The 13,115-nt window shown below is 37.3% G+C and overlaps 1 protein-coding gene across 1 annotated transcript in view; it reads right to left on the bottom strand.

Moving 5' to 3' along the window:
• Positions 1 to 12,484, bottom strand: part of LOC140160971 (sister chromatid cohesion protein PDS5 homolog A-B-like) — a 50,614-nt gene extending 38,130 nt beyond the window's left edge. Inside the window, 3 exon segments of the mRNA XM_072184328.1 lie at positions 767 to 964; positions 1,316 to 1,453; positions 12,278 to 12,484. Coding sequence (XP_072040429.1) covers positions 767 to 964; positions 1,316 to 1,429 — 312 coding nt within the window. The 5' untranslated portion in view covers positions 1,430 to 1,453; positions 12,278 to 12,484.
• Positions 12,485 to 13,115: the final 631 nt, after the last annotated feature.

Here is a 13,115-nt window from a genome sequence, read left to right as displayed (position 1 = left end):
ACCGTGAATATTACCTATCGGGAAGTATGTTTTGGTATTTATGATGACAAATATGCCACTTTTTTGAACTTGATTCTATTATTGACAAAAAGATTTATTTATAAATGTAGAGTTCAAGAAATTAACCCTATCTTTAATGATTTTAAACACTGGGGTTTTTTCATTGAAAAAGTAGAGAAGGAAATTGCAAATAAAAAAGATACTTATGGTTATCATGTAAAGAAATGGGAACCATTATTAATATTAAGATGAGTTCTGTCCAAAAGATGTCAGAAAATAAGTTGATTGTAATAATTTTGGTATCGTGTTTGATGGTTGTTTGTAAACTTGTGTGTTTTATTTCATTTTGTATGCAAATAGAAATATTAAGGTACATTGTATTTACTTTATGATATTATTGTATTTGCATTTTATGTAATGTTTGTGAGTTAAAAAAATAAAAAATAAAGACCCTCACGGGCTTTGAAAGACAAAAAAAAAAAAAAAAGTTGTATTGTATTGTATTGTATTATTGTGTTGTATAGGTCACCACGGTCATCCGGGTAAGTTTTTAACATCCGGGTTATATGCCGTTGACAACAAACAAAACATAAGTGCCGATGTTGTGTTGTTGTTTGGGTTTGGTGCCGCGCTATGCTTTGTTTTCAACAGCTCCTGACCGGAAGTGACGTAGCTCCGGGGTCACCTATTGAATTATGTTGTGTAGTGAACTCACTTTCTTTCAAACTTAGGCCAAGGGTTTTCCTCTTGAACAATCTTAACATACCTTCAATTGTTCCACAGTTCTAAATGGAGCCTCTGGTGCAAATATCCTGAATATGTCTGCAATACAACATGCCACCAGAAGTTTGACGTCCTTGCTGTGATGTTTGACAAAGAATGGCTCCACAAGATATGTGGCTAACGGCTCATACTGAGCAATCTCTTCTTCTTGCTCCATATCCTGGAAAGCTCTTGCCAACATCTGTGACATAATTAAAGAATAAAGGTATACATTGTTTTTAGCTGGCTTTCGCCAACATCTGTGAAATATTTAAAGAATATTGTTTTTAACTGCTGTCATCTCATATAACATGGGTGACATCATTGTTTTACAAAAATGGTAAATTTGCAATGGAATTTGCAAGCTGCTGTGGCTGTTGCAGTGGATCATCCTCTGCATAGATAGATACATACATGCACCTGTGCTGGTCTGGTTACTAATGAGGTTTTCAATCAAGGGATTAGGCAGCCAGCAGTGTAGGGAGTGTTTAACTTTTACACACCCTGAGCTGATAATAAACACACCAACTTTACAAGAATAAGAGAACATTACCTTGAGTCTGCGAATGAGCTCATCCTTACTCAAATCCTGTGTGATGTCCTTAACTCCTGGTGGATACACAATAATTGGAATTCCCCTCACAGGGGCCTTGTTGGATTTGGACATTTTGTAGTCGCAAAAGATGACTCACTAGAGTAATAAAAAGAAATAAAGTAAAATTTAGAAACTAAACCAAAAAGAAATGAAATTTACCAGTCTTGTACAAAGGAAATGTACAATTTCACATTTATAAATAATTTCTGTCACCCTTCTTCATGACTATCATAAGGCCAAGAAAACAAATTGCTTGCTTGCCCTCTGAATTTTAACAATTGGGTCGGTCAGCATTTCCTTTTTTTTTCTACTTCTTTTTACTAGCAAACTCTACTGTTTGTATTAATTAAGGCTCAAAATATGAAAAATCAGACAATTTTGGTGTCAAAATGAATCAACTAACATTACAAAACAACTAAAATGCTGAACACACGCTCCAAAATACATTTTTTTACATCTTCAGAATGCAAAAATTTGAAATGAAAAAAATATTTCAGGAATTTCCAAAAATAGGGTCGGTATTCTTTTGTTCAGTAAATAGAAAAAAAAAACACACCTTTTTTCTGATTTCCAAAATTAGGGTCAGTTGCTTGAGGGCAAGCAAGTTGAAGCAATCATCTTTTTTTTTTTTTGTGGCCTGAAGCAGACTTTATTCAATGTGTTTCTGTGAGTTTGCATGCCAACATACGATGTATACGGTAGTGCAAATATTTGAACCATTTCCATCAGTTAACATAATTATGCGAAAAATTGAAGCTTAAATAATGTACATACAATCTGTATATCATTTGAAAGCTATATTGGTCAGCAATAGTATTAGATAACTTTGGAGTTGAAAAAAGGCAGCATCAAATCATTGTAATGCTGTTTGTAAAATTTGGTATTTGGCCATTTTCCTTCATATTTTAGAAATTTTCATGATTTTTATGATGAAGTTACAAAATAGGATCATTGCAAACACCAATTTGGTAAGCTTATAATCACTCATTTTTGAGATGAATCGAATTGCGTCCGACTGGACACAACGGGTTGATGAAATTAGTTGAACATTGCGTCCAGCAATACAAAAATGCGTCTGGATGAAAGAATTCGCGTCCAGCAGGAGCCTTGAACTTCATCATCAATCATAAAAATTTCTAAACCTCCATCGTGCATAAATTAATATTTTAGCAGCATATTGACCAATAGACCAATCAGCAGCCCACGAATTAACCCACGACATTTTGCCGTAGGTGCCCAACCCCACTGCCGTAATGCCCTCAAAATATGTCCTTTACCCAAGGCAGTCACTTGCCGTACACTCTAATGAAGTTGCCGTCGGTGCCCCAGCCCTGCCCCTTCATTATAAAATGATCTACCTATGTTTGTGTGTGTTTTCTTCACTTTTGAGAAATTGCCTTGGTGCCCTTCTCAAATTTTCAACAGTTGCCATGATGCCCTCTTGAAATATTACAAACTGCTTTTTGAGTACTAAAAATCAACCTAGCCAAAATGTTTTTACCAGATGGACATTGTTGATGTTGTAAATAAGAGGAGTGAAGAAGACTGGCAATGGCATAGTATACTTCGGAATACATTCAGTTTGTTTTAAAACTTGAAAAACAAAAAGCAAGATAATTATACTTTTATAAATTTATGTTTATAAATATGTGTTTGTGACATTATATTGCGACACCCAATTAGAATGAACAAAAGCGCATAAGCATTGGTAAAAGGCCGCTAATAATGAAACCTTGAAAATAATGAATAATGAAATAGTTGCCTCATTATGAGCTGAAAAAAATGGGACGCTAAACTCAACATCAAGTTTCAATAGCCTAACGGGCTGAAGTGTAATTTGATATTAGGGGTAGGTTAAACAGCCTTTTAAAAAGGGTGATGTTTTATATTTCTTAGGGAACAGGCTTATTTGATGCAGTATGATCTCCTGAGCATTTTGACACCATTTTCATCCAAATCAGCCAAAAAATGAGTTGGTGCCGGGTAAAACAAGTATTTGGACAGGGGGTCTGAAAATCAATATTTTTGACAATAATCATTATTATATGGCTAAATCTGTTAAAGTTGGTGCTGATTTGTATGAAATTGAGGTCTTCCATATTTGGACATAAAACAGCCATTTTAAGAAAACAACAACTCCAATTTTTATGCAACTTTCATAAATGGAATTCTAGACATCAATAAACATACAAATCAGCACCAACTTTAACAGAATTAGGCATATAATAATGATTATTGTCAAAAATATTAATTTTCAGACCCCCCCGTCCAAAAAATTGTTTTGGCAGGCACCAACTCATTTTTTGGCCGATTTGGATGAAAATGGTGTCAAAATGCTCAGGAGATATCATACTCCATCAAATAAGCCTGTTCCCTAAGAAATTTGAAACATCAGGATTAAATAACCCACCCCTATTGCAGTGGCAGCGCCAGGAATTTTTTTCCAGGGGGGCATTGAGGGGGCAAAGTGAATTTTAGGGGGGGGCAACATTTTCGTAATTTTGGGTTTTTACTGGGGGGCAAGAGTTCTGACTGGGGGGCATTTGCCCCTCATGCCCCTCCCCGTAGCGCCGCCACTGCACTAATTGATATATAAAATGATGTGGTTTGATGGCAAATTTGAATTTACCTTTCATACCTATAAGTATAACATGTACGGACGCACAAAAATTTTGTGGGACGCGCATTTCCCGACCAGGTTTTACAGTTAACGTGCGTACGATCCGACGCAGAGTTTTTGAAGGCTAACGGGAGCCTTGACTAACATCATACGAAAAATGAGTTTCTTTTCAATCATTAGTGTCCGGGGGGGGGGGCTGAAGCCCCTGCACTTTGTTAAAAATCATGTAAAATCAGCCGCTTTTTTAAAGCGATTTTCAGTCCTTCGTTTAAAGAAATCAGTGGAGCTCAATTAATTGCTCTCCTGGAATTGTTTAGGAGCTCAACTTTGAGCACTTAAAAAATGCCAGATGCGCGGCAAAACACCGCTGACTAGCGCGTGCATAGAAACTAAGTTTCTGTGGACGAACAGCCGTGGACCCAGGAATTACAAAAACTTGCTAGAAATTGGCCGAGTTTGCGCATGTTTTTGCACCTGTTTCTGACCATGTTTTGGACCAAAACTGACACAGAAATGAAAGTTTTATGAAACCATATATCGTAGCGACTGGAGATGGAATATTAGGTCGAAAATGTACTTAATTTAATTGAACAATTGACATTTGATGGACTGTAGACCCGTGGTACGCAGGGGTGTCTATTCTTCCAGAAAATTGAAATTATTCCCTCACCCTACCTCGCTGTGTCACATCCGTCCCCAGATTCTTCCCCAACTGAGATCCCTAAAAATGGACCCAAAAGGGAAAATTTTAGGCTGGTTGCTATCTACATGTACTTTTCCTTATTTTCTTGTTCCCTCCCTTCCCTGCCTGAATATAGGTGTGTTGTCAGACCCAGAAACTTGTGAGTTGTTCTATTCTGTCTTCCCTAAAAACATCAAATTCTTTCCTAGATGATGGTACAGTCTGGACACTGAACCATTGCATAGGACTAATGGTTCAAAGGGAAGACAGGCTGGCAAACACCTCTAGGCTCTTTATTATTTTACAGAGCCAGCTGTGATTTATTATTTACAGGGGTGTGAGAGTTCAGCTTTTTTGTTTTGATTTTTGTACCAGTACACTTGCTCTGTACAAAAGTACTGGATATTCCCCGCAGCCAGTGGCGTAACTAGGGTTGGTGGCGCCCCTACCCCTCCCCCCCCGAGAATTTTTTAATAGTTGAAAGAATTGCGCGCGGAGCGCGCGAAATTTTGGACAAATAAGGCCTACCACTAATTAATTTTGATTACTAGAAGTTGAATATCGATCTTAAAATGTTCTTTGAATTGATTTTGTGTTGAAATGTGCATAAGCCTTGCCAAATTTTGACTTTCATCCCTTGGAGGCGCAGAATTGATGCTGGTCCTGGCTGAATTGGTCAATTTGGCGCCCCCCTAACGGTAGCGCCCGGGGCATGTTGCCCCCCTAGTTACGCCACTGCCCGCAGCTTTGCTAGGTGTTTTTAGCTTTTTGCTAACTGTTTTCAGCATTTTCAGCTCTTATATATATATATGTGGTGACTCACATGTCCCTGATTTATAAAGCCTTAGAATTAAAATTATTCTGTAGCAGAGTTCGGAGATTAGGCATGACCTCCGTGTTACCGTAATACGGAGGTAGTGCAAGGTCATGACTTAACATGGATACTTGTCCACATGGGCCTTCCTCGTGGTCTTTAACTCTAAGCACTCCGTGTTAGCTGCATGCATGCACGGCTCGGTCTTTACTTCGTGGTAAATATAGGAATTTCCTGGAAGTTTTAGGGCCGTTTGCTATGCAAGCACACTGTGGAAGCCGACGTCTCTTAGTTTCAGGGCAATTATGTCCTACACGTGTTTTTTAGCTGTTATTTTCTTCTCCACTCAATTTCTTTGTCTTTCAAGACACTAATATCAGCTCTTCCGTTTCTTCTTTTGACCAGTTTAATGTTTTGTTAGGTTTTTTTTTTTTTTCTTCGTTTTTGTGCTTCTTTCATCATGTTCATTCTCGGTGAGAATTTTGAGAAACGGAGATAAATTATTGTGAATTTATGATAAAGAAATTTAAAATACTGCCAAATTGTAAGTGTTGTATCCATAAGGTCAAGCTTACCCCAGAATCTTGTTCATACGGGCACTAACACGGAACGATCGCTTCATGTTAGCGTGCTTCGAGGTAGTTAACACGATACTTGTTCAGACGGTCGCTAACACGAAGCTACCTCAGAGGTAGCTTCGTGTTAGCTTAACACGAACTTACCCCTAAGCCTGTCTGAACACGGCTATTGCCACTTAACTATTACATCTAGGCCTAGGGAAGGATAATCAAGGATTTGGATCTGAAGCTAGGTTTAAAAGGGAAGATAAACTTGGACAATAGAGCTGTTAACTAATTCTGTTTTCCCTTAGAATCCCAAATGCTTCCCTAGATAGGCAGATGTCCAAACTAAAAAGAAAATAGATTTTGTATGAAATATGCAAAGCAGAGCTCCCTTAATCTATGTGTGCATTATTACCTACATTGTATAGTAAGACCACTATTGCCCAGGCAGGGAAGAATTACTGAACCCAGCTTTTCCCTGTTAGTCCATGGTTTCCCTCAAAATAATTATTTTTGGGAAAAGCCAAGGGACCACTACATGTACATGTATGTATGCTAATGCCATGTACCCATTATAATTCTTCCCTAAATAACACTTGCTGAATTCATTTACTCTGTAGAGCAGTCACTGCCAGCCAGTGACCATCTATACCATTCCAAAAATAGCCATAAAACATAATAATACATGTTCCAGTTCAAGCCTGGAAACAAGCAGGCGCCGAGCGATTTTTACCCTACGGTTACTGAGTTTTAACGCCTGGATCCAACCAAAATTACACGCCCAGGCGCCAGAGAAAATCTGTATTTTGCGCCCGGTATCACTATCAGTGCTCAGGAAATGGCCCAGTAAAACTTCGTCAGGCAAGTTCATTTCCGCTCAAAATATTGGCCATTTCCAATGTATTTTCAACAAAATGCAGTGCCAAATCTTATCTTTTACCTAATATTTCACCAATTTTCCTTGATATTTGCCTTCAGGGCTCATAATTTTGGCAGTATTTTGCCTTGTTTTCAGGTTAGGTGATCACCACGATCGCTAAACATGAAGGCGGCCATCTTGAATTTTGGCGACATTGTTTCTAGATATTTAAAATTTTCCTAAATCACGAAATAAAAGGCCAAATTGAATAAAATAAAAAATGAATTAAAAAAAAAAATGAATAAAATAAAGTAAAATAAAATAAAATAAAATAATAAAATAAAATATAAAAAAAATAAAATAAATTAATAAAATTAAATTAAATTAAATATAAATTAAAAATAAAATAAAATAAAATATAAAAAATAATTTAAAAAAATAAATAAAATAATAAAATAAGACTCAACTGGTCTGTTCAGATATAATAACATTCATTGTATAACTTGTTATTTGTTAACTTGTGACAATAATTAATAATATAATAAGTTAAATAACAAATAACATGGATCTAAAAGTCTCAGGTGAGCATCGAAAGCTGTAGAAATAACAAAAATAAGCATTTTGATACTTTAAGAAAAATGACTCCTGGCTCTTTAAAAATAGCTCCTGGTTCACTAGAAAATTACAGGACCAGGAGCCGCTTTTCCAAATGTTTGGCTCCTGGTTCAGACCGACTTATTTCCAGGCCTGTTCCAGTTATACATTTTCCCCCAAATTAGTTAATTTTATTTTTAATCTTCCTTGAATCCTGTTGACTTTCTTCTGTTTTCCCCTCTATTTTTTTCTTTTTCAAAATGCAAAATTCTTCCCCAAAGGGGTCAAATTATTCCCTCCCCTTTGGGGGCGATTAACGGAAGAATAGACGCCCCTGGCTGGTACGTGTAGCATAGGTTATTTCGAAGTTCAATGCACTGCACCGTGTTGATGGGTTTGGTGCGCAGTAAAATGCATCATGACCACTTGAAATAAGCTTCCAGCAAAGTCAGAAAAAATATACCATGTCCAACAAAAAATTATAACCAAAATTACAGATAAATCTCTTCCAAAAGTTATCAGCTGGGATAACATCACAGCTACAACAGCTAGAGAAAAAGCTTCTCTTTTAACAACTATTTTTATTCTGTTTTTACTCAGCCAACTTCCAACACACAGTTGCCAAAGATACATGGGTTTCAACATCCTTCACTGGGTAATATTCAGATCAACGAATGTGATGTCCTCAAGATCTTGTGCAATTTAAATGTTTCCAAAGCTATTGGTCCTGATGGGATATCTCCCAGGGTCTTGAAAGAATGCGCTGAGCAGTTTTGCCGTCTCTCTCTATCATGCATGTCATCCGCCGCCTGACTCAGTGATGCCAACGCCGCGCCTTAGGCGCACAATTGGGCTACTTGGCGATCACTTGCCGCTACTCAAAAAAGCATGCCGCTACTTGTCTAAAATTGGGCTACTTTTGTCAGTCTCAGGCCCGGCACTAATTTGATGTATTTTCCTTTCAAATTAGCCGATTTATAAAGGTTTTGAATCTTTGAAGGTCCAAATTGAAATTACAATGGGTTTTGTGACCATTTATTGATCGGTCAGTAACTTCCCAGTAAGTACCGGAAGTTTCAAAGTCAAGTGCTTTTCCGCCCAATTGGGTGTTTTGCGTTCTAAATTGGGTAAATCCGCCCAAATATCCGGTATTAGGCGCTTTTTGGAAGCTTAAAAATTGGGCTACTTGAGAATCCTTTACCGCGGCCTGGCGAGTCAATGCGCCGCGCCTTGACGCTGAAAAGTTTTGGCAACACTGGCCTGACTGAGGGCAGCAATCTAAGGTCAGGTCACGTCAAGTAAGCTCACGTGGTAATAAGATACTCTCATCTACATGTATAGAATCTGTTAGCCTATGACCTCCCAGTCATTATTCATGAATATTTACCTGCGTCAAATGCCCCTACAGGTTGAGGTTAAATTTCTGCCATCTTTTCGTCGGCTGTGCAGTCAGCAAAAATCAGCTTATTTTTGCTTCCAATTTTTAGGATCGTAAGTATTGAAAATGTATAAAGGTACGGCGTAATACATGAAATAGAATAAAGCTTATAATGACACGCATATGAAGTGTGTTTGTGAACTATGAAGCATGTTTACGTCCCGGTACAATTTTATGAACCGGACTATGCACAAGGATGACATAGTAGCCATCTCTAACAGTAATGCTAAAGCATTACGTGTTTGTCATGTGGTAATGTTATCAATGCGCGATTAATTGCAATATGCGCTCAAACTAGTACGCGGCGTGGCGCGCTATGTCCGCAGATTTGCGTAGCGCCATGATTGCGAATGTATTTTATTATTGTAATTCACTTTTGAATGTAATGTCCGACCGCGATGTCGTAAAACTATGGAATGGGAGAAAAGAGGAGAGAGGAATAAAAGGACTCTAACTAGTCTAAGAATTATGGTAAAACTTCGCCGGATGGTGTGATTTCATAGTTTTATTAAGAAGATAAGCCGGCAGCGAACGTAACATGGTGGCAGCGGAAAAAGTAAATCTACAGGTACGCCATTTTCAAGAAATAGCCTAAAAAAGACTCAAAGAAATCACAAAGAAAACATCAACGAAGTTTTCAAGAAAGAAACTGAAAATTACCAAAGAAAACATCAACAAAGTTTTCAAGAAAGAAACTGGAAAATCGCCAAAGAAAACATCAACAAAGTTTTCAAGAACGATACTTGAAAATCGACAAAGATGGTATCAAAGTCGATAAAGAAGCTTAAAGACTAGTTCAGCTTTGAAGAAGAAACCTTCAGTGAGCTAGCCATAAGAAGAAAGAAGAGGACGCAGAACTGATTAACTGTTGTATTGGAAGCCCGGATTGGAAGAAAGAAGAGAGCGTCACAGTACCAGATAGCTTCGCTACAGAAGAAAGAAGAGAAGAAAACAGATAGCTTCGTGACTGTATCATCATCAATTCCGTTCAAATACCAGAATTGTGAGATTTGATGCATTTTCATCGTTGGAATATATTGCTGATTTGTGTTCTTCTGGAAAAAGACAGGTGAATCGTGTGTTTTCATCAGTGGCAGTGTTGTCTACATGATCTATGCATCGGTGTGGCAGATTGATGTGGAAAATGGATTACGAGAGGCTGTCTTCAGGTTCTAGCCTGCTTGGATTCCTTGCTAAATGACCAGACATTTGGTATGATATTTTGACTGTTGGCCTTTTTACTTGAAGACAATCAAGAGATGTTCAGATTTTCACAGATGAAAATGATCAGTAATATATTATAAAATTTAAACGAGGATTGTGCGATAGTGAAGCAAGTATTATAAATATTGCAAATGTACGTGCACAAATGAAAGGTACGTACAACGAAATGTGTATGCACATATCAAAATTAAATGTTGTATACATCATGTTTAGTAGAGATGTAGGCCTAAGCTTACATAATGCACGTCAATCTTTGTGGCATCAAAAATGTTTTGTTGTGTAAAGCATAATTGCGTTTAAAAACAAAGATAAACAGCAATGAAACATTATATTGTTTTAATTTAGTATTATCATGCACATGGACAAATGTGTGCATTATTTCACATGCAAAAACTCCAGCCAGAGTACAAAAATGTGTGTAATATTTTATTGGATTGTTGTAATAAGCGACGAGCGTTTGGGATTGCAGCAGTAGTGCGCAAGTCAATCGAGTCGACATTTCTTTTAAAATTGAAATGAAGGGATAAAGTATTATTATATGGTCGTCAAAAAACTGTTGTGTTTAAAATATGATTTTATCACAAAATGTGCGTATTGATCAGGATTTCATGATGAATTTAAATTTCTGGACAAGCGTTTGGTATTGCAGCTATAGTGCGCAATTAGTCAAGCGACATTTCCATATAAACATGGACATGTATAAATTAATTCATTATGTTCTGGAGAGATGGAAACTTGTGTGAGATTATCATTGGAGAAGAAATTTATCACATAAATTTTATAATTTATGGCAAATGTACGTTTGGAGAATATTTTATAAAATGAATTAAAACGTGCATTAAAAACAAATGTATGCATGAAATTATATTTATGCACACAAAAAGACGTAAATTTAAAGCGATTTAAATGTGCATTTTTGAGATGATTGACACAATCATATAGGAGTTCGGGAGTGTCATGTGGTAATGTTATCAATGCGCGATTAATTGCAATATGCGCTCAAACTAGTACGCGGGCGTGGCGCGCTATGTCCGCAGAGATTTGCGTAGCGCCATGATTGCGAATGTATTTATTATTGTAATTCACTTTTGAATGTAATGTCCGACCGTGATGTCGTAAAACTATGGAATGGGAGAAAAGAGGAGAGAGAATGGGGAGAGGAATAAAAGGACTCTAACTAGTCTAAGAATTATGGTAAAACTTCGCCTGATGGTGTGATTTCATAGTTTTATTAAGAAGATAAGCCGGCAGTGAACGTAACAGTGTTAGAGAATATGCCCGAACAAGCGCCAAGGCAAAGAGCGTCAGCGCAATTGCGCTCCTTAAAAACGAAGGACTGGATTTTATCCATTTAAGCCCCCTGCAAAGCCCCCACCTGCCGCAGGAAAAGGATCCTGGACACGCCGGTGTTACTAGTCTAAGCCTTACTAGAAGCACATAACGCACAGCCACGCAAAGTGTTCCACGGCCACGATGCATATGCATGGATGTACATCATGTACACACGAATTGACAAATAATTTATAATAGTGCATGATGACAGGGCTGTCAACTTTTTGGAATTGCTTGGAGGGAGACAGAGGCATACCGGGATTTGCTGACTCCAATGTTCATTTTGAATCACAATTATTTGAGCCACGGCGTCCGAGAATGTGAAAAGCAGGGGGGGTAGGGTAGGAACAACAAATTATTCATGACGATGCGTGAAATTTTACTCATTTTCCAGCTTTTTGCGTGAGATTTACTACCTAGTCGTGAGATTTATTTTACCTTGGCGTGAGACCGTGAGAAAGTGACTCACGGCCAATGCGTGAGAGTTGACAGCCCTGAATCCTGATCAGATGAGGCTGATGATGAGCATGATATGAGTAGGAAAAGCATTTAAAACTAAAACGCGAGCCGTACGTAGTCGGCCGTCGGGTTGAATCTACTGTGACATACCTTAAAAAGAGGATGTTAGACTTAAGAAATACTTTCTTTAAAAGTTTAAGCTTAAAACTCATGAACATGCAATGACGATCCAAATCCAACGACAATGTTATGTTTTGTTTTGCATAAATCTCAGATCATGGATCTTCATCCTAAATCCTAACATGACTCAACACTTGCAACTTCCGTAGGCCTACCTCCTGTTTGGCATAGGCCTATGTAGGCCAAAATGTAGCTTGAATTTATCAGCAACAATGTGCAATCCTTCTTCTTGCATAAAAGAGTTGTAACAAAATCTCGATCTGCTGTAAAATAGGCACCTTTTTCCCCGTAAAATCGGCGTTTCAGGGCTCTTTCGAATTACGATGGCGCCAACACTTGCCTGGTAATGCACAACTGAAGCATATAAGAAACGATCTGTGATTGGCTAATTGCGCAAACATTTCTGTCAAAGTAAACTATAATTTTAACCTATTATATAAATATAAAATAGTTAAAACATTTTTGATGAATACCAAGAAGTGTTAAAATAGCTTTTATTCAAAAATTAAGAAAACATAAATTGTATCTGGAATCAAAATATGTTTCTATCTGAAACGACTGCTTTTGATTATTGACGAATCACAAGCTTGATGTTAGGGCAGCTTCGGCTAGGTTTTCAATGCACACATTTCCTGCAATGAGGTCGCTGTGACGGTTTAGCAAACGGTGATACTAAGGACGTCTCTCTTCATAGTACTGGCATTAACTTTTTATTTCTCTTTCTTAAATTTTATATTCATAGATGCAAATTTCAACAGGTGGCTCCTTCTCTTCAGAATTTCCGCAATTTTGTTAAGCTAAAATTCAACATTGAGTACAAAATTGCTGAGAAAAATGGCAATCTTGGCAAGCACTTTAAAAAGTTTTCTTTCGACATCGATAAAATTTGATTGTGTTTTTTTTTTTTTTTTTCAAGTAGGCCTAACTTTTATATTATGTATATTATGTATATATCATGGCTAGATTTTTTTAAGTGTGTGAGTAGAATATGAA

The sequence above is a fragment of the Amphiura filiformis genome, chromosome 9 (assembly GCF_039555335.1).
Source record: "Amphiura filiformis chromosome 9, Afil_fr2py, whole genome shotgun sequence".
NCBI lineage: Eukaryota > Metazoa > Echinodermata > Ophiuroidea > Amphilepidida > Amphiuridae > Amphiura > Amphiura filiformis.
The sequence above is the reverse complement of the archived record's forward strand: the minus strand, read 5'-3'. Positions and strand labels throughout refer to the sequence as shown.